This window comes from Oncorhynchus gorbuscha, linkage group LG02, assembly GCF_021184085.1.
Source record: "Oncorhynchus gorbuscha isolate QuinsamMale2020 ecotype Even-year linkage group LG02, OgorEven_v1.0, whole genome shotgun sequence".
Classification (NCBI taxonomy): domain Eukaryota; kingdom Metazoa; phylum Chordata; class Actinopteri; order Salmoniformes; family Salmonidae; genus Oncorhynchus; species Oncorhynchus gorbuscha.
The window spans coordinates 9764733-9786069 of NC_060174.1; the positions used below are offsets into that span (position 1 = coordinate 9764733).

Below are 21337 nucleotides of genomic sequence, written 5' to 3' on the forward strand. Positions count from 1 at the left end.
GACTGCTGAACAGCTTTTACCCCCAAGTCATTAGACTGCCCCAAGTCATTAGACTGCTGAACAGCTTCTACCCCCAAGTCATTAGACTGCTGAACAGCTTCTACCCCCAAGTCATTAGACTGCTGAACAGCTTCTACCCCCAAGTCATTAGACTGCCAAGTCATTAGACTCTGAACAGCTTCTACCCCCAAGTCATTAGACTGCTGAACAGCTTCTACCCCCAAGTCATTAGACTGCTGAACAGCTTCTACCCCCAAGTCATTAGACTGCTGAACAGCTTCTACCCCCAAGTCATTAGACTGCTGAACAGCTTCTACCCCCAAGTCATTAGACTGCTGAACAGCTTCTACCCCCAAGTCATTAGACTGCTGAACGTTAATTAAATGTCCACCTGCACTATTTGCATTGACCCCCTTTGTTATTGATGTATTTTTCTAATTGTTTTCCACTGACTCTCTTGAATTGGCTCGATGCAACACTCACTACACTCTACCCACACATTCACTGTGACACTGACCGACTTTCACACTAGCTGCTGCTACTGTGTTTATTATCTATCCTGATTGCCTAGTCACTTTTACCCTTACCTACATGTACATACTGTATTACCTCGACTACCTCACACCCATGCACATTGACTCGGTACTGGTACTCCTTGTATATAGCCTTGTTATTGTTATTGTGTTACTATTTAGAAAATATTTTCTTACTTTTTAACTCTGCATTGTTGGGAATGGGCTCGTAATAAAGCCTCTCACAGTTGTTTTCGGCGTATGTGACCAATACGATTAGATTTTCATCTGAACAAATGAATGCTCTCGTTGTTATAATGAGGAATTTATTTAAATAATTTGGTTTTCCTTGAAGATTTGAATGGGCTGAGAAAGCCTTTCGTGATGGATCTAGACAATCTGGTGAAAAGGGAGGGTTTGCGACTCTTCTCTTCAAGTGGGAAGGACGATGCGATATCATAAATTCCCTCTGGAGAAAAGGAGCCATGAGATGTTGTCATCGTCTCTGCAACGAAAGACCATCCAGCATGCCATCAATTTACATTTTTACTCATTTATCAGACACTCTTATCTAGAGAGACTTACAAGGAGCAATTAGGATTAAGTGCCTTGCTCAAGAGCACATTGACAGATTTTGCCTCGTGAACTCAGGGATTCTGAACCAGCAACCTATCGGTTACTGGCCCAACCTCTTAACCCACTAGGCTACCACCCAGCCCACAGTACAGTATGTCATAGGTAACAACTCAGAGGAGTACAATGTCTTTCCAAATGAATTAGTGGAATGGTAAAGGGATAATGTCTCAGTCTTGACTGAGCAGCAGCCTAAACTGCAGTAGGGCATACCTGTAAAGTACACAGTAGGGGAAATGTTCTGAGGCTGGTACTCCAGAGACTCTTGAGGACAGAGGTTCTTACTAACTTTCTTGGAAGCCTGGTTGGTGGGAAAAGGCACATTAAAACAAACTGAAATTTTTTCGATATCTTAAAGTACAGCATATCAATTGCAAAGAAGCAGTGCAAAGCCATGACACAAATAATCATGTATCTCCCAAAAGGTCAACAGTAGTGTTATTCATGAAATATGTGTACTATACCTTTGTGTTAAAGGTGAGGACCTGCTCTCCAGTTGTGCTGATGGTATCCCTTTCCAAATCAAACACGCCTTCTACAATGTCACTGGTGGCCACGCTGGTAGCGGACTCAAAATAACATTCAGCAGTGGCTTTGGTGATCATTTGAAGAATGACCATGCAAGTAGAAGTCTTTGGTTCGTTCTGGACTGAAACATCAAAGTTTATGTTTTCATACTCATCTGACCACTGTCTCAGGAAGCACTTCACTGTCTCTTCAGCAAATATCTGGAGAAGCTGAGAGGAGAGCTCCTTGGATATGGCACATTGTTCCTTTCCCCATTTCAGCCTTGAAAGAATGGAGTCTGAAGCACTTTTGGCTGCTTCCAATGTTAAGACCTGTGGAGTGCTGTGGCTGTCCTGAAGGGCTATCACTTTATCCACCAATTCATGACTGAAAATGTGGATGGTCCAAGTGGAAATGATTTTTCTCAATTTCCTAACAGCAGATCGGAGGTCGTCAAGATGAGAAGCACCCTGTCCATCTTCCTGTGTGTTCTCAACACTTTCCACCATAATGTCCACTACCACCCCAGCAGCTTGCCTGACTTTGTCCACAAAGGTTACAGGAAGTAAGTCCTCTGTGTGAAAGAAGTCCTCAATGATTGTGTTTCTAACAATGGGAAAGTCAATCTGAGCAGGAAACTCAGTGGGGATGGGAGTCCCGGGTAAGGCAAAGTGCCATTTCGACTGCCTTAATTTTGAAGTAGGTGTTACAGAGATGGAGGAGCGTGAAGAAGAGGTATTTCTTGTATTTTGGCTGTCAGCACTCCTACAACGGATCGTGCCAATATCCTCCAGCATGGATCCCGAGAGCTCAGTGGTTTTAGATAGTAATTTGTGCGGAATGTCCACACAGGCATCGTTTCCACCAGGTGTAACACTGCTCTGGTTGACCTCAAGATGGCCAAGACTTGTTCTTTGTGATGCAGGACTGCTTTGATATGTAAAGATTTGGATTGAACCAAGTGTTGTGTCTGATCTTTGAAGATCTTTTCTGAGAAACTCCGTAATCTTACTTTGCAGACTGTAGTAGATGTTACGAGCAACAGACCGGATCCTTTTCTCAGAAACCTGTCCAGTGGTGAGCAGGGAGGTTCCAGATACCATGTCAGATGATTGGGTGGTCTGGGGGAGCTCCTGCTGGTCTTTCACCATGGTTTGTATAATATCAGTAGATGTGGTGGATGTAGATACAGACTGGAGGTACTTATCTGTTGTACCTTCCTCCACAATGTTAAATGATCTAGAGAGGACCTCACTCACTCCTTTCTCAGCTTTGGTTTGGAACTCATGACTAGAGAGTTTTTGGAGGCTCTTTGTTGAAAGACTGTGGGAAGATGCAATGCCTTTGGAGGCAGCCGTGCTGCAATCTAGACTTACTGGAGAGGTTCGCTCAGGAGAACCTTGGAGACGTTCAAACATGTCTTCACATGGTGTTGGGGACCTTGACAAGGAGATGTCCTTCAGCTGAGACAGAACACCACCTACCAACATGTTGACCTCAAGGGACATATCAGATATTTTCTTTCCTACTATGGAGAAGCAAGGTGCATTTGATGTCTGATCCTCGCATGAGGTCAAGATTGTTGAAATGACCTGTTTGGTACCATTGTTCATTAGACCCTCGTCTGTTTCAGTCCAGAGAAGTTTTGAACTCTCGCTGACACCCATGTGTAGAGTCACTTCCTGGTTCAAACTGGGCAAGTGAGGCACACTCTTACTAGCTTGCGTCAAGTTCTGGCTTGCCAAACCAAGGTACTCCTTAGTCACAAGATGTCCAGAGTCCTCTGTGGGTGTATGGCTAGACATTCTTCTCTGCACGTCTGACTTCCGCCGGTGAATGGTGAAGCCCTTTAATGTCTTTTTAATATTGTTATATAAACTAGTGGTAGCAGACCAGATCCTGCTCTGTAGCTTTTGTGCATTTACCTGGAGGTCAGGTTCTCTCTCCTCTACTTCTGCAGGTTGCGCCAAGCTCTGCAGGTCTTCCACAAATGTGTCAACGATGCCAAAGGCAGCAGAATCCTCACAAATATCCTTTGACAAGGTTCTCTGGTTTTGAACGGAACAAGACCTGGATGCTACAGAATAAGCAGGATGTGCACTAGTTAAGCTACTGTTGGACTTTTTAACTAGGAACTCACTCACTGCTTGAGTGGCGTCTCTCTTGAATTCCTCACTTGAGAGTTTTTTCATGCAATCTAACAGACTGGTCAAAGAAGCTGTGGCCTTACTTCTGCTGGCCTCAACTTGACAGGGGAACTCATTTACTATTGGTGATGAGGCCCTGGAATGGGAGATATCCCCAAGCTGAGCCAGAACGCCCTCTACAAATTGTTGTCTCTCAATAGAGAAGTCTGATCCTTTTTCTCCAACAGTGTACAGGGGGTCCTCCTTTGACATCTCAGTGTTGTACAAGACCAGAAGCTCTGAGATGACTTCTTTGGTGCAAGTTGTCAGAAGGAGCTTGCTTTCTTCTGACTCAGTTTGTGCCCAAAGAGGTTTTGAGCTCTCACTTAGGCCTCTTTGTAAAGTAACTTCACCAGTGGACTCTGGCAACTGAGGCTCACTCTTACTGGGCCTATATTTCATGTCTAAGCAAGGAAGTGGAACTGTCTCCTTAAACTCAGCATTTGTGATGTTGTCATCAGATGTGACAATGCTCTTTAAGGCACATCGCTGAAGCTTGCCGAAATAATCTTTCAAGTTGTTTTGGATGCTGTGGTAAATGTGAACAGCAGCAGACCAGGCACTCTTCTGTTGGGGACTCTCTTCAGATTCAGCCAAGGACTTCATATCTGACACGAAAGTCTTAACAACTACTGACGCTGCTGAGCCCACTGGGTGAATTGACTCTGTCTTTACAATGCCAGACAATGTTTGACCTGACACAGCACCTGTTAACTCAGACTGAACGACTGAACTAGGAAAGCTCAAACTACTGACTTTTTTGGCAAGAATTCCACTCACTGCTTGTATTGCTGATGTTTGAAACTCCCGGCTGGAGAGTTTTTGGATGCTCTTAGATGTGAGCGTGCAGGAGGAACCAGATTCACTAATATTGTAGCTGCTCTCGTATTTCCTTATCAGGGCATCAAGATCCTCAATGAAGCCAACATGCGATGCCAAAAATGTGATCTTGTCCTTCAGATCTTCCAGCAAATTCTGTTCGTTCTCGTCAACAAAAGCCAACATTGTGTCAGAGATGGTGGTCATGACTTGCCCTGTTAGACTCTTGCTCTCTTGGTCAACTTTTTCAAGTTTAGCAGCCAGCTCTCTCACCATGCTCTCAGTCACCTTGGTCTGTGAGTCTCCCTTACCGGTGTCACTAGAGAGGTTTGGCTAGCGGAGGCACTCTTAACGACCACTGATAAGGCCGACTTGACATCTTTAGCCAACTCTGCCATTACAGCAGGGGTTAGCATCATAGAGCCTGCACTTCCAGATGGGAAATTGGACATGCATGCAAGTTTGGAGAGAGAACCTTGCAGGCTGTCCTGCACACAGGTTAAAGGGTGTCCTCTGAGACACCTAAGAGGACTTGTAGTGTCTCAGAGTTGGTTGTTTTCTTCTGCACATCAGACAGAGAGGTTAGAGTCCTTGGGGGAAAAAACAACAGAAATCATCAAAGTCAAACAAATAATATGTTAGGCTGTGATGCACATTCAGTGTGTCAAATACATCTGCACCATTGTCATAAGTCATTTGTATTGAAACTGGCCTGTAGATATATATCTATCCTGGCAATATCTATCCTCCACAAAAATCCAAATTGCTATAAACTTCAAATACTGTAACTTCAAGGACAATCATAAATACAAGGCAGTTTGAAGAAATGTTAAAGGGAAATTTCTAAATGTTTCAACTTCATATTCATCATCTCCAGCACCACCCCAACATCAGCATATGTGAAAAATGGGCATTTCTATGTTTTGTAGAAAGAGGAAGATAAGTGTTTTCTATGACATCATCAACCAATTAGTAGGCAATTCCTACTCATAATTTGTTAAAATCACAGGATGCACACTGATGATGTCATTAGAATCTAGAGCTGAGCATTTAACCAACATTTTTGTTATTTTTCGTTTTTTAAACAACTAATTAACCGACGTCGGCTCAATTATTTGAATTCCATATAGTTAATTTTTTTCTTCTTCTGTAAGCTCGATGCTCAGTTTCTGTAGAGATAAATCAGATCAAGCACGAACTATGCAATGTAGTAGGGAGTTGTAGTTTCCAACAGGCCAATATTCTACATAGTTTAGCACAGAAAATATGGCAATTAATTCCCATAATCCATTGCACGCCCACTTGCTTGTCCACTCTGTGTGGAGCAGATACGGAAACCTCATTGACTGAGACGGAGAGACGAGAGAATGCATGAGAGAGATAAAAAGCAGTTGCGTTGCGAGGATTCTCTACCTGGAAATACATGATCTAAGTGATTGACAGTTGGTGTTCAGCGGTCATAAAAGTAGGTCTTATTTACTTAGAAGAACTACTAAAATAGTGATTTTGTCAGACAGGATAAGCAGCAGCTCTATAGAGATGAGTTGATGACTTGGAATGAAGTAATAAAGTCATCAAATAAATATTTTATATGAGAAAGTAAATGATGGTTGATAAGTCATAAACAGTAATGGACAGTCACTACCATCATGGGACTTACCTCATGGCCCCATTGGGCAGGTAGCTTCCACTGCCCAGACAGCCCTTAGTCAGGTAAATCTCCTTGAACTTAAGTTGTTGTGATTCCTGCTCTTCTTCCTCTTCCTGCTCCACACAGTTGGAGGAAGGGTAGGGAGTCGGGATGCGAAAGCTATTGTAAGACTTTCGACTGCCTGGCCTCTTAGGTACACCAGCCTCAGTAAATCTCACGCGGGACTTGGTGTTAGTCTTATCGTCTAACAGACTGGTGAGTGACGCTGAGAGAGATCTCTGTGACAATGGAGAGGAGGCAGCATCTTGGATGCCCAGTAGTTCGTAAAGACCTGGGATGATGATCTGCATCAGCTTGTCCGATAAAAACTGGACAATCCTCAGACACAAGCCGGCAAGCTGTTGTTTTGTCAGCTGTATTCCAGAAACAGAATAAGTGTTTTAAAATGTTGCATAGTGTGTCTTTCAAAAGCTTATGAACAAGGTTAAACATTAGGCAGAGTTTTCATGGTAATCTAATTAAATTGTCAGTAACATGATCTTACCGGGTCAAACATGCCCTCACGAATCCCCCTCCATTGCCTGAAAACAATATTGTTATAAATGTTGTCATATCAGGATGCGTGGCAGAATTGTTTTTATTTAATTATTTGCCTGATCGTGAAGTTATACTTGCTTTGTGTCAGTTGTTTTGGCAAAATTGCAATGTGACAACTTTTCTAGCACTGAACATTTTTTTTCCGATTGATCAGTTTCTAATTTGATCCTATTTCCTTGAAGGTGTGATAGTACCAAAGAAAACAGAACATACTTCTCAGTTAGGTTTTGAAGGAAGTCCATAAGTGTCAGATGTTCTACATTGTTGAGCTTCCCCTCTTCTGTGGTTTCCATCACTGAGGTTGCTCTGCTCCTGGTAGAATTGCTCTGCTCCTGGTAGAAATGTAATTATATTGCAAATAATCAAACTTAATATACAACAAATATCATACTGAAATAATTATTAACTGTTAAAGAGTGGAGGAGCATTGGCAACGTTGGGCCAATTAAACAACTGCAACACAACAGAGATGGTTGTGGTACGTCAACATTGCCAATGATAGCATCACTATAACATTTTATTGGATTAATGTTGTAATATGAAATGACAAGGTCAACTTACCATCTCATTGACAGCTTCAGAGGTCAGGTGGTCATCCACCACACAGACAGGCAGGTCTAGAGACTGGGACAAGGCTCTATGGTCATAACCAGGAGAGAATGGAAACATCAGAGCAGTCCCAATGGCAGAATCTAACCACTGTCTTCATGTCAAAGACTCACTCATTTGCTTTGTCAAACCTACCCCTTAGAATGACTTCGATATTAACACTGAATATATTTTGTTATTAAGAGATCTCTCAATAATAATTCTCACAGTAGCATATTGGTAGTAGTCAGTGACATATTAAAGCTAAGCAGTTAAAACCCTGGATGGGGTTCGATCCCGGGCTGAGGTGCTGCCTATTGTTTTTTTCTTAAAGTGTATATAATTTTGAAAATCTGACATGGTTTCAAAGGTACAAATTCAACCTATTTTATAACAAGGTTTGGCTATGCTGAATTTAGTTTACAATGATGACATCATCCTGTGGTTGAAATTTCACCTCCTCATAACAACAATTAGGCCTATACCCCATTATATCCACTACCCCCCCCCCCCCCCCACACACACACACACTTTATATTTTACCAATATATTTGCAGCCCACCAGCCCTAAAGCATGAACATGTTTTTTTGCTAGAAAATGTGGATTAAGAGAAGAAAAATGATCCTTTTCTCTAGTTTCATCTAAATGGAAGGGCAACATGACATTGACAAACCTTGTCATATCTGCTTTCACCGGGATTTAAAAACCCAGGCTTTCCTAAAATGTTTACCTCAGCCAGTCTAGAACCCAGGTGTGTCTGCAAAACACATGCACTTCTCCATAAGGTTCATGGCTTGCCTATTGTTTTATCGCAGTACAAGAGGGGCAACTGGATTCAGGATTAAACACAAGCAGTCTTGAAGGTATATCTTATTACAGTCTATCGGCAAATAGCCCCCCATTTTTACCTACCTCATCCCCATACTGTTTTTATTTATTTACTTTTCTGCTCTTTTGCACACCAATATCTCTACCTGTACATGACCATCTGATCATTTATCACTCCAGTGTTAATCTGCAAAATTGTAATTATTCGCCTACCTCACGCCTTTTGCACACAATGTATATAGACTCCCCTTTTTTCCCCTACTGTGTTATTGACTTGTTAATTGTTTACTCCATGTGTAACTCTGTGTCGTTGTATCTGTCGAACTGCTTTGCTTTATCTTGGCCAGGTCGCAGTTGCAAATGAGAACTTGTTCTCAACTAGCCTACCTGGTTAAATAAAGGTGTTCTCAACTAGCCTACCTGGTTAAATAAAGGTGTTCTCAACTAGCCTACATGGTTAAATAAAGGTGTTCTCAACTAGCCTACATGGTTAAATAAAGGTGTTCTCAACTAGCCTACATGGTTAAATAAAGGTGTTCTCAACTAGCCTACATGGTTAAATAAAGGTGTTCTCAACTAGCCTACATGGTTAAATAAAGGTGTTCTCAACTAGCCTACATGGTTAAATAAAGGTGTTCTCAACTAGCCTACATGGTTAAATGTGTTTAAATAAAGGTGTTCTCAACTAGCCTACATGGTTAAATAAAGGTGTTCTCAACTAGCCTACATGGTTAAATAAAGGTGTTCTCAACTAGCCTACATGGTTAAATAAAGGTGTTCTCAACTAGCCTACATGGTTAAATAAAGGTGTTCTCAACTAGCCTACATGGTTAAATAAAGGTGTTCTCAACTAGCCTACATGGTTAAATAAAGGTGTTCTCAACTAGCCTACATGGTTAAATAAAGGTGTTCTCAACTAGCCTACATGGTTAAATAAAGGTGTTCTCAACTAGCCTACATGGTTAAATAAAGGTGTTCTCAACTAGCCTACATGGTTAAATAAAGGTGTTCTCAACTAGCCTACATGGTTAAATAAAGGTGTTCTCAACTAGTGGTCTCAACTAATCAATCAAATCAAATCAAAAATGGTTAAATAAAGGTTTTCAACTAGCCTACATGGTTAAATAAAGGTGTTCTCAACTAGCCTACAGGTGTTTTTACATGGTTAAATAAAGGTGAAATCATGGTTAAATGAAAGGTGTTGCTAGTATTACTAGCCTACATGGTTAAATGGTTAGTAATATGGAAAATACAGCTGTTCTAAAAAAACTCAGCCTACTTTAAATAAAGGTGAAGCCAACTAGCATAACAATTTAAATAAAGGTGTTCTCAACTAGCCTACATGGTTAAATAAAGAATGTTCTCAACGCCTTGTGGTCACATGGTTATTTTAAAGGTGTTCTCCGCTATTCGTGAGCCTACATGGTTAAATAAATGGTTAAATAAAGGTGTTCTCAATAGCCTACATGGTTAAATATCCGTTAGTGCTGGAACTTTGGTTAAATAAAGGTGTTCTCAACTAGCCTAAATGGTTAAATAAAGGTAGTTAAATGGTTAAAAATGTTCTCAACTAGTCATGGTTAAACAACAACATCAAATAGCCTACATGGTTAAAAATGATTTTTCTCAGTTTAGCCTACCATTGGTTAAATAAAGGTGTTCTCAACTAGCCTACATGGTTAAATAAAGGTGTTTAGCTAGCCTACATGGTTAAATAAAGGTGTTCATCAACTAGCTACATGGTTAAATAAAGGTGTTCTCAATTAGCCTACATGGTTAAATAAAGGTGTTCTACCTAGCTAGCCAGCCTAAACAAGGTGTAGCCAGCCTAAACAAGGTGTCAAATCCATGGTGGAAATAAATGCAACTAGCCTACATGGTTAAATAAAGGTGCCAACTATGACCCATGGTAAATGAGGTCCCAATGAGTTGCAAGGCTTTAATAAAGGTGTTCTATCGTGCATGGTTAAAAAAGGTGAATAAAATACTGGTTGATAAAGCTGTTCTCAACTAATGGTTTAGCTAGAAAGACGGATATGACCGTTAACAGCGTGCATGCACAAATGCATGACGACACATTGAATATAAGTAAAGGAATACAGAAGGTGTTCTCCCTACATGCCAGTTAAGTAAAGGGGTGCAACAACGCCGGTACAAGGAGGCATAGGTCATACAATTATATTTTGTTCGGGTCAATGACTACATGGTTGAAAAATAAATACCTGCGTCAAATATATGGCATCGCATGCTAAACAAAGATAGCTTGCATGGATTTTTTTTTAAATCCGGTGACCACTAGATGTCCTCGTATATCCACATTTAGATCAAATATACTTGATTTTTCATCAGTACTGTGAATGACAAGCCCACTGAATCTCAACTAGAATCTAGTTTAATAATCTTTATACTCAGCAGGTAGAGGCCTAGGTACTTCAAATCAGTGCTTAATTTGAGCCGGATCATGCCAGAACAGGATCCGGCACCTTCCGTTCTGGACTGCTTTGTTCCGGAACCTATTTGGCCGAATCCGGTACCTCTCGTGCCATGTTAAAAAATAATTTTCACTTTTTGCTATGTAACAATTATAATAAAAGCGATCAAAGTTCATTAGTTGCCTCTTCGTCAATTATCCTGCCCCCTCATCTCTCCAGAGTTGCACTTCATCATTTGTTTCCTTATAGAATCATAGCTGCATGAAGGGTTCTGGAGGAATTTTCTAAAGTTACGGAATTACTGCTGTCTGTTCAGAAATAAATTAAATCATTCAGAATAGCCTAATACGTCATGAGAAGCCCTATAATTTAGCTACAGAGGACCAATAGCTTCTTTTTTTTTAAATAGCCGAGCTGCGGATTGTAGCCCAATAACAAAGAATAGCCTACAGTCGGGAACGCGAGGCAAATCTGTCAGTGAAAATACAGCAGGCAGACAAAACAGGCCTTTTGCAATATTTCAAATACAATCGAGGGAAAACACAGGTTGAAAAGCAATGACTCTTGCTGAAAAGACAAGACTATGCTGTAGACTACCAAAATATTTGATCAACTCCCAAACATTGTTTTACAAAACAGAGAGAGGGAGAGATAGGCTTTTGACACGAGCGCATCGACAATCTCCAGCGAGTGAGCTGCGCATCATTGGGTGAGTCAGTGAAACTGGAAAGCATTTTTAGGACTAATTTCCTCCTCATATTGTAGCCTACTATATGTTTCTCCACAAACCTAGGCCTATAGGCTATTGATGGATTCAAGACAAGGTCGATTTTATTGATCTCAGTTACTCAGTTTGTCAGTGTCAAAGTAGCCTGACATTTCGATCATTTGTGCTGATTAAAAAAAGATAATGCCAAAGTCTCCAGTCATGTAAAATTACTAGCTAGCCAGCCTAACAAGCTGTCAAATCCAGTGGAAAAGATGTTTTTGCCAAATAAGGGCCAGCTCGAACCCGTGGCTAGAATTGCACGAAATGCGGTTTTAAAAAGGCCAACACTTTCCCGGACCCTAGGCTACTAAAAATGTTCCCCATGTGTGCACCTTCTATAAGTGGCTCTACCCAAATGTGATGATATGCATTCAATGCTCTATTATAATAGGTGATATTTTTTCTCATGAGTTCTGGTACCACAGAACCCCCCTCTAGCACCCACTCTTTGTTCTGGCACCTCCCAATTTACAAATTAATTTTGTCTGCTTCAAATTTTAAATACTTTTTTGCCCCACTGTATAGTGTGGTGGTATATAGTATGGTGATATATAGTATGTTGAGGTCACCCTGCTTGAGACTTAAAGTATTGATTGCCCTTGCTCAACCAAGACCATGGTTATGGTAGAGTGACATCTTTTGGTTAGTAAGAACACTGCTGTTATGGTGAGTGTGAAGTGTTGCTTTATACCAAGTACAGAGGTCCCTGGGTACATGTCCAGAGCCAGACAGGGTACAGAACTCACTCTGTTCCACAAAGTTCTGTGGAAGATTTGCTAACATAGGAGAGTGGTTATGTATCTAAGTACAAATTTAACCATCAGAATAATGTTTATTTTGTGTTCCTTACTCCTTACTTACACATCCCATCATTGACATAGTCAAAGCCAGACCTTGTCTGTCTCTCCTTCTTGCTGGTTGACTAGAGTGGAAATCTATAGTATTGTAGGGTTGACCTGGGATAGAGCTGAAATGTGGCCCGATGTAGTGTTGCCTTTGTACCAAACACCCTTACAGTCATAAACCTTTTCCCCATGTAATCGCCTCCACCTCAGTCTGGTGTTCGCTAACAGTATCTGAAGAGTCTGTATACCCAGTAGTACAGTAGTAGAGTACAGTACAGAGCACAGTAGAACAGACAGAGTACAGTAGACAGAGTACAGTAGAGTACAGTCAGAGAGCACAGCAGACAGAGCTACAGTAGAGTACAGAGACAGAGTACACAGACAGAGCAGCAGAGTACAGAGTACACAGACAGAGTACAGCAGACTACAGTAGAGTACAGTAGAGTACACAGATAGAGTACAGTAGAGTACAGTAGAGCACAGCAGCCGTATAGTAGGAGAAGAGGCCCTTTGGGTTCATTGAAACACATATTCATAATATTTCTGTTAACAATTTAATCTGCACCCAGATCAGTCTTCAATTTAATTTTCACCCAGATTAGTGTTCAATTTAATCTGCACCCAGATTAGTGTTCAATGTGATAGAACAAAACTCAGTACAGCACATGAATTAGAGAATGTTGTTACAAATTTGAGCCACGAGATGGTGGTAGATTATACATTTAAATAGCATGGACCTTTGATTTGTCTCTGGATAGAAATTGCCCTTGGGCACAGATCTAGGATCAGTTTACTCTCACCAAATCCTAACCTTTACCATTAGCAGTAAAAACACAAACCAGACCTAAGATCAGTGCAAAGGAGCCACTTCATCTTACCCCTGTAATTATATGACTCCTAACTTATATATACTGAGTGTACCAAACATTAGAAACACCTTCCTAATATTGAGTTGCACCCCGCCTTTTCCATCAGAACAGCCTCAATTCGTTGGGACATGGACTCTACAAGGTGTTTGCAAGCGTTCCCCAGGGATGCTGGCCCATGTTGACTCCAATGCTTCCAACAGTTGTGCCAAGTTGGCTGGATGTTCTTTGGGTGATGGACCATTCATGATACACACAGGAAACTGTCAGTGTGAAAGCAGCATTGCAGTTCTTGACACAAACCGGTGCACCTGGCACCTACTACCCTGTTCAAAGGCACTTAAATATTTTGTCTTGCCCATTCACCCTCTGAATGGCACACATACACAATCTATGCCTCAATTGTCTCAAGGCTTAAAAATCCTTCTTTAACCTGTCCGCTCCCCTTCATCTACACTGAAGTGGATTTAACAAGTGACATCATTAAGGGATCATAGCTTTCACCTGGATTCACCTGGTCAGTCTTTGTCATGGAAAGAACAGGTGTTCATAATGTTTTGTTTACTCGGTGTATAAACACAACATAGGTATTTATGTAAAACAAGTGAATTTACTGTATGTCCATGGTCTTATACTTCAGCGGGAGCCGGTGGTGCGTGTGTTCAGTGCCGTGACGGGGAGACCCTCTCAGTCTTGGGCACTGTGTTTCTCCTGAGTACGTCTGTGGCCAGGCTCATGACCCTGGTGTCCCAGCAGTGTGGGCTTCCGTCAGCTCCTTCAGACTGAGCTCTCCCACCGGCCTGCAACTCTACGACTGCAACCGGCTGCACGACTACGCCATTGACCTGGGTATGGCCTTTATACTGTAACGTTTCATATTGATTCTTAGCATTACTGTAGAGGTCAGTGAAGTTGCAGCATTGCAAATGCAAAAAAATAAAAGCGCTCAACACCTTATGGATGTAACACAGAGACAAATGGACTGTATGGAACACATTCTTGGTTCATGGAAACCAGGAGGACAACCTGCATGTGTTTCTGTCTCCCAGGGGCTACTCTACGGTTGGACACCTGGGATGGGTGGGCGGAGTTCCTCAGAGGCTGCTTCCTGGGACACAGACTGACCGTCCAACGACACCTGTCTAGAGAGAGACCTGTGATGAGGTCAGAATACACATCTACACACTGAACTGTATGATAGACTTACTATCAACAGTGATGGTACTGAATCTTTATATAGCTTACAATGATAGTACTGACCCTGTATATAGCTTACAATGATAGTACTGACCCTGTATATAGCTTACAATGATAGTACTGACCCTGTATATAGCTTACAATGATGGTACTGACCCTGTACAATATACCCTGCTTACAATGATGGTACTGACCCTGTATATAGCTTACAATGATGGTACTGACCCTGTATATAGCTTACAATGATGGTACTGACCCTGTATGTAGCTTACAATGATGGTACTGACAATGATGGTACTGACCCTGTATATAGCTTACAATGATGGTACTGACCCTGTATATAGCTTACAATGATGGTACTGACCCTGTATGTAGCTTACAATGATGGTACTGACCCTGTATATACAATGAGCTTATATAGCTTACAATGAATGATGGTACTGACCCTGTATATAGCTTACAATGATGGTACTGACCCTGTATGTAGCTTACAATGATGGTACTGACCCTGTATATAGCTTATAATGATGGTACTGACCCTGTATGTAGCTTATAATGATGGTACTGACCCTGTATGTAGCTTATAATGATGGTACTGACCCTGTATGTAGCTTATAATGATGGTACTGACCCTGTAGCTTATAATGATGGTAGCTTATAATGATGGTACTGACCCTGTATGTAGCTTATAATGATGGTACTGACCCTGTATGTAGCTTATAATGATGGTACTGACCCTGTATGTAGCTTATAATGATGGTACTGACCCTGTATGTAGCTTATAATGATGGTACTGACCCTGTATGTAGCTTATAATGATGGTACTGACCCTGTATGTAGCTTATAATGATGGTACTGACCCTGTATGTAGCTTATAATGATGGTACTGACCCTGTATGTAGCTTATAATGATGGTACTGACCCTGTATGTAGCTTATAATGATGGTACTGACCCTGTAGCTTATAATGACCCTGACCCTGTATGTAGCTTATAATGATGGTACTGACCCTGTATGTAGCTTATAATGATGGTACTGACCCTCTGTGCTTGGTACTGATATTTTTTCCTTCATGTGCTTTATTCTCTTGTTTTTTCCTTCATATGTTTTTCTCTTACCCTGATATTTAATACTGCATTGTGGGAAAGAGTTTGCAAGTAAGCTTTTTACTATACCGTTTTATAACCCACTGGATCTTGTGAACTTGACAAAAAAACTTGAAACGTGTTATAAATACATTGATTCTGTATTATTCCAGGTTCCAGCTCCGGGTGGCACTCTACATCGCTGCTTCTCTGGGCCACCTGGACCTGGCCGGCTGGCTGCTGGAGAGGGGGGTGCGTGTCATTGAGCCGGTGGGGGTTCACCCTTACCGTGAGTGGTGCCACCAGACGGCCCACCCCGACGTCGCCAAGTGTCCCGCTGTCGCCTCCATCGAGCGCGGCCAGCTCACCATCCTCAAACTCTTTATCGCCAGCAGCATTCTGACCCTTGCCTGTCGGGATCCCCAGGGTCGTGACCCCCTGAGGATCACCCTTCAGTACGGCCACAGGGAGTGTGTGAGTCACCTGGCCACCAAGCTGTGGTCTGTGGTGGTCCTCCCAGGTATGGCCCTGCCCATGCGGACATACCTCCAGATAAAGGGCTGGGTGAGGCTGGGGCAGAGGAGGGCAGCATCCAGGCACTGCATGGGCCTCAACAGGGCTCCGTTCAGGACCAGGGTGGGCGACACGGTCCTGGTGGACGGCTTCACCCTCCCCAAGATGTCCTCCAAGCCCAGGAGGAGTGAGGCCAAGGCGGGTATCAGGGTGATGTCCACAGCCTCTCGACGTTTGACCCCCATCAACTGCCCATCTCATGTATCCTGCCCGCTCCGTGCCCTGGCATCCCAGGATAAACCTCTTCAACTACCGAAGCTACACCCTGTGGCCACGAGGGATGAAAGAGAGAAGAAGAGGGGATGTGGAAGGAAGGGATGTGAGGAGGATGAGAGTGGGGATCAGAACAGCAACCAATGGAGGAGCAGAGTTCCGCTCCCGCCCATTTCCAGAGACACCAATCTCAGACCTGTGTTTGCCTCGCCAAACTCCGCCCAGATACTCACCACCTCACTGGAGGCCTTTCCTCTCCACTGCGACCGCACACCCAGAGAAAACGCCATATACTGTTTGGCCTTGGCCAGGTTAGTCCAAGTTTAAATGACAGCTACGGTGAATATGAATATTTCTCTGGAGGTTTCTTATGAAAGGTGTGAATACTGTCAGAAGAAGCCTCCTATAATCAGTGGGGGGAACACATGTAAAAGCTGTTTACACACTTTTTATTTTATTTGGTTCAAGCATTTACCCACCTTTTGTGGAAGATGCATTGAAAGTATAGGGAGCGTTACTTCTTTAATCCTGAACGGCAATCAGCATTTACCAGTCAATGGTTTTACCACTTCATCACTGCCTATGATATACCCTTATCCTCCCTGAATGAATACAAACAAATCATTCATGCCATTGTCAAATCAAATCAACTCAAACTTTATTTGTCACATGCGCTAATACAACAAGTGTAGATCTTTCCGTGAAGTGTTTACTTGCCCTTTGCAGTTTAAGAATATTTACCCAATAAACTAAAGTTCAAATAATAAAACAGTTGAACTTGTCCGGTGGCCATTTGATTAATTGTTCAGCAGTCTTATGACTTGGGGTTAGAAGCTGTTATTGGTTTACCCTGACAAGTCCTGAAACAAATCATGAGCCAACTATCATGCTTAGAAGGTATATAGTGTCAGTCTTATTGGTTCACCCTAACAAGTTGTTTCAGTATGGGGAGAGGATAGGATGTAAGGGCACTTCATTAATGTATTGAGGCCATTACATATACAGTATTTCACAATGCTATGACACAGATTTGGTCTCCTAACCTTGTACTGGTTGATTGACTCTCTAACAGTGCCTTCACACAGAGACCATGGTTGCAGCAGCTGAATGTAGCGCGGACTCTGTCCAGGAGGAGTGCTCAGCACATTGGGTAGACACCAGGATCCTGGGATCCTGGTCAGATTGAACTGCATACTGAAACAAGGAGGAGACAACCTGGAATTGTCCAAAAAGGAACTATTATTTGAGTTTTGATTTTAATTTTATACAGTGAACAAGATGAGACTTTGGAACGGATGATGCCTGAAACAATTAGACTGACTTAAAGCTTCGTTCCTTCAAGGATGAGGCTTATAGATATAGTCAGTACTGTGTTTGATTTGTGTGCTGAAAGTTTACAACGGCAGTCAGTGGATTCTCAGTCTTTCCTTGGATTTACACAGCAACATAGCAGACAGCTTAAATAGTTTATTTTTATTTAACCTTTATTTCACTAGACAAGACAGTTCAGAACAAATTCTTATTTACAATGATTGCCAAACAGCTTCTACCCTGGGCCAATTACTGTGAACACTTCTGGGACTCCCAATCATTGGGAGCTGGAAGCTTCTACCCCAAATCCATTACACTTCTTCCTTAGTATTCTGAGGACTGTCAGATAGACTGCTGAACAGCTGCATTAGACTGCTGAACAGCTGTAACAGAGGCCTACTAGACCCCCAAGTCATTAGACTGCTGAACAGCTTCATAAATATAACCCTGTAAAGTGGGTCATTAGACTGTGAACAGGTTCATTACCGCAAGTCATTGAGACTCACTGAACAAGCAATTATTCAATGAAAATTAAACTGTCTGAACATTTCACTTTTGTTGATCATTTGATTGGCTAACAGCTGTCTTTTTAAAATACAAAATTAAATATAACAGTTTTATGAAGCACTTGTAGACATTCATTGTTTTCAAAATCATTTTTCTGCAAAACAGCTTCTACCCCAAGTGAAGCATTACAAGTCATTAGACTGCTGAACAGCTTCTACCCCCAAGTCATTAGACTGCTGAACAGCTTCTAACAAGCCATTAGACTGCTGAACAGCTTCTACCCCCAAGCCATTAGACTGCTGAACAGCTTCTACCCCCAAGTCATTAGACTGCTGAACAGCTTCTACCCCCAAGTCATTAGACTGCTGAACAGCTTCTACCCCCAAGTCATTAGACTGCTGAACAGCTTCTACCCCCAAGTCATTAGACTGCTGAACAGCTTCTACCCCCAAGTCATTAGACTGCTGAACAGCTTCTACCCCCAAGTCATTAGACTGCTGAACAGCTTCTACCCCCAAGTCATTAGACTGCTGAACAGCTTCTACCCCCAAGTCATTAGACTGCTGAACAGCTTCTACCCCCAAGTCATTAGACTGCTGAACAGCTTCTACCCCCAAGTCATTAGACTGCTGAACAGCTTCTACCCCCAAGTCATTAGACTGCTGAACGTTAATTAAATGTCCACCTGCACTATTTGCATTGACCCCCTTTGTTATTGATGTATTTTTCTAATTGTTTTCCACTGACTCTCTTGAATTGGCTCGATGCAACACTCACTACACTCTACCCACACATTCACTGTGACACTGACCGACTTTCAAACTAGCTGCTGCTACTGTGTTTATTATCTATCCTGATTGCCTAGTCACTTTTACCCTTACCTACATGTACATACTGTATTACCTCGACTACCTCACACCCATGCACATTGACTCGGTACTGGTACTCCTTGTATTTTGCCTTGTTATTGTGTTACTATTTAGAAAATATTTTCTTACTTTTTAACTCTGCATTGTTGGGAATGGGCTCGTAATAAAGCCTCTCACAGTTGTTTTCGGCGTATGTGACCAATACGATTAGATTTTCATCTGAACAAATGAATGCTCTCGTTGTTATAATGAGGAATTTATTTAAATAATTTGGTTTTCCTTGAAGATTTGAATGGGCTGAGAAAGCCTTTCGTGATGGATCTAGACAATCTGGTGAAAAGGGAGGGTTTGCGACTCTTCTCTTCAAGTGGGAAGGACGATGCGATATCATAAATTCCCTCTGGAGAAAAGGAGCCATGAGATGTTGTCATCGTCTCTGCAACGAAAGACCATCCAGCATGCCATCAATTTACATTTTTACTCATTTATCAGACACTCTTATCTAGAGAGACTTACAAGGAGCAATTAGGATTAAGTGCCTTGCTCAAGAGCACATTGACAGATTTTGCCTCGTGAACTCAGGGATTCTGAACCAGCAACCTATCGGTTACTGGCCCAACCTCTTAACCCACTAGGCTACCACCCAGCCCACAGTACAGTATGTCATAGGTAACAACTCAGAGGAGTACAATGTCTTTCCAAATGAATTAGTGGAATGGTAAAGGGATAATGTCTCAGTCTTGACTGAGCAGCAGCCTAAACAGCAGCAGGGCTTACCTGTAAAGTACACAGTAGGGGAAATGTTCTGAGGCTGGTACTCCAGAGACTCTTGAGGACAGAGGTTCTTACTAACTTTCTTGGAAGCCTGGTTGGTGGGAAAAGGCACATTAAAACAAACTGAATTTTTTCGATATCTTAAAGTACAGCATATCAATTGCAAAGAAGCAGTGCAAAGCCATGACACAAATAATCATATATCTCCCAAAAGGTCAACAGTAGTGTTATTCATGAAATATGTGTACTATACCTTTGTGTTAAAGGTGAGGACCTGCTCTCCAGTACTGCTGATGGTATCCCTTTCCAAATCAAACACGCCTTCTACAATGTCACTGGTGGCCACGCTGGTAGCGGACTCAAAATAACATTCAGCAGTGGCTTTGGTGATCATTTGAAGAATGACCATGCAAGTAGAAGTCTTTGGTTCGTTCTGGACTGAAACATCAAAGTTTATGTTTTCATACTCATCTGACCACTGTCTCAGGAAGCACTTCACTGTCTCTTCAGCAAATATCTGGAGAAGCTGAGAGGAGAGCTCCTTGGATATGGCACATTGTTCCTTTCCCCATTTCAGCCTTGAAAGAATGGAGTCTGAAGCACTTTTGGCTGCTTCCAATGTTAAGACCTGTGGAGTGCTGTGGCTGTCCTGAAGGGCTATCACTTTATCCACCAATTCATGACTGAAAATGTGGATGGTCCAAGTGGAAATGATTTTTCTCAATTTCCTAACAGCAGATCGGAGGTCGTCAAGATGAGAAGCACCCTGTCCATCTTCCTGTGTGTTCTCAACACTTTCCACCATAATGTCCACTACCACCCCAGCAGCTTGCCTGACTTTGTCCACAAAGGTTACAGGAAGTAAGTCCTCTGTGTGAAAGAAGTCCTCAATGATTGTGTTTCTAACAATGGGAAAGTCAATCTGAGCAGGAAACTCAGTGGGGATGGGAGTCCCGGGTAAGGCAAAGTGCCATTTCGACTGCCTTAATTTTGAAGTAGGTGTTAGAGAGATGGAGGAGCGTGAAGAAGAGGTATTTCTTGTAGTTTGGCTGTCAGCACTCCTACAACGGATCGTGCCAATATCCTCCAGCATGGATCCCGAGAGCTCAGTGGTTTTAGATAGTAATTTGTGCGGAATGTCCACACAGGCATCGTTTCCACCAGGTGTAACACTGCTCTGGTTGACCTCAAGATGGCCAAGACTTGTTCTTTGTGATGCAGGACTGCTTTGATATGTAAAGATTTGGATTGAACCAAGTGTTGTGTCTGATCTTTGAAGATCTTTTCTGAGAAACTCTGTAATCTTACTTTGCAGACTGTAGTAGATGTTACGAGCAACAGACCGGATCCTTTTCTCAGAAACCTGTCCAGTGGTGAGCAGGGAGGTTCCAGATACCATGTCAGATGATTGGGTGGTCTGGGGAGCTCCTGCTGGTCTTTCACCATGGTTTGTATAATATCAGTAGATGTGGTGGATGTAGATACAGACTGGAGGTACTTATCTGTTGTACCTTCCTCCACAATGTTAAATGATCTAGAGAGGACCTCACTCACTCCTTTCTCAGCTTTGGTTTG

The 21337-nt window shown here is 42.2% G+C and overlaps 3 protein-coding genes and 1 pseudogene across 3 annotated transcripts; 1 reads left to right on the forward strand and 3 right to left on the reverse strand.

The window, feature by feature from the left end:
• Window positions 1-822: 822 nt before the first annotated feature.
• Window positions 823-4958, reverse strand: LOC123996853. The gene is made up of 3 exons (XM_046300634.1): window positions 1610-4958; window positions 1359-1446; window positions 823-1017 (listed from the first exon to the last, which is right to left on the reverse strand). The coding sequence occupies exons 1-3, from the start codon at window positions 4931-4933 to the stop codon at window positions 839-841; spliced, it is 3591 nt and encodes a 1196-aa protein (XP_046156590.1). The 5' UTR covers window positions 4934-4958; the 3' UTR covers window positions 823-838.
• A 198-nt stretch (window positions 4959-5156) lies between these two features.
• On the reverse strand, window positions 5157-7728 carry LOC123995598. The gene is made up of 5 exons (XM_046299229.1): window positions 7467-7728; window positions 7119-7237; window positions 6853-6889; window positions 6318-6721; window positions 5157-5247 (listed from the first exon to the last, which is right to left on the reverse strand). The coding sequence occupies exons 1-5, from the start codon at window positions 7572-7574 to the stop codon at window positions 5157-5159; spliced, it is 759 nt and encodes a 252-aa protein (XP_046155185.1). The 5' UTR covers window positions 7575-7728.
• Window positions 7729-7851: 123 nt separating this feature from the next.
• On the forward strand, window positions 7852-17465 carry LOC123995607 (annotated as a pseudogene).
• A 1743-nt stretch (window positions 17466-19208) lies between these two features.
• Window positions 19209-21170, reverse strand: LOC123991126. The gene is made up of 3 exons (XM_046292356.1): window positions 20016-21170; window positions 19766-19853; window positions 19209-19424 (listed from the first exon to the last, which is right to left on the reverse strand). The coding sequence occupies exons 1-3, from the start codon at window positions 21159-21161 to the stop codon at window positions 19246-19248; spliced, it is 1413 nt and encodes a 470-aa protein (XP_046148312.1). The 5' UTR covers window positions 21162-21170; the 3' UTR covers window positions 19209-19245.
• Between the last annotated feature and the right edge of the window lie 167 nt (window positions 21171-21337).

Bases quoted from the DNA above. Each gene is read 5' to 3' on its own strand.
- LOC123995598 (XM_046299229.1), bottom strand. From the start codon at position 7,574: ATGTTTCCATTCTCTCCTGGTTATGACCATAGAGCCTTGTCCCAGTCT. The intron at 7,238-7,466 runs GTAAGTTGACCT...CATTTCTACCAG, and splicing joins CTGAAGCTGTCAATGAGATG to GAGCAGAGCAATTCTACCAG. The intron at 5,248-6,317 runs GTAAGTCCCATG...TTTTCCCCCAAG, and splicing joins CTGCCCAATGGGGCCATGAG to GACTCTAACCTCTCTGTCTG.
- LOC123991126 (XM_046292356.1), bottom strand. From the start codon at position 21,161: ATGGTATCTGGAACCTCCCTGCTCACCACTGGACAGGTTTCTGAGAAA. The intron at 19,854-20,015 runs GTATAGTACACA...CCCACCAACCAG, and splicing joins TCCTCACCTTTAACACAAAG to GCTTCCAAGAAAGTTAGTAA. The intron at 19,425-19,765 runs GTAAGCCCTGCT...CTTTCGTTGCAG, and splicing joins CCCTACTGTGTACTTTACAG to AGACGATGACAACATCTCAT.
- LOC123996853 (XM_046300634.1), bottom strand. From the start codon at position 4,933: ATGGTGAGAGAGCTGGCTGCTAAACTTGAAAAAGTTGACCAAGAGAGC. The intron at 1,447-1,609 runs GTATAGTACACA...CCCACCAACCAG, and splicing joins TCCTCACCTTTAACACAAAG to GCTTCCAAGAAAGTTAGTAA. The intron at 1,018-1,358 runs GTATGCCCTACT...CTTTCGTTGCAG, and splicing joins CCCTACTGTGTACTTTACAG to AGACGATGACAACATCTCAT.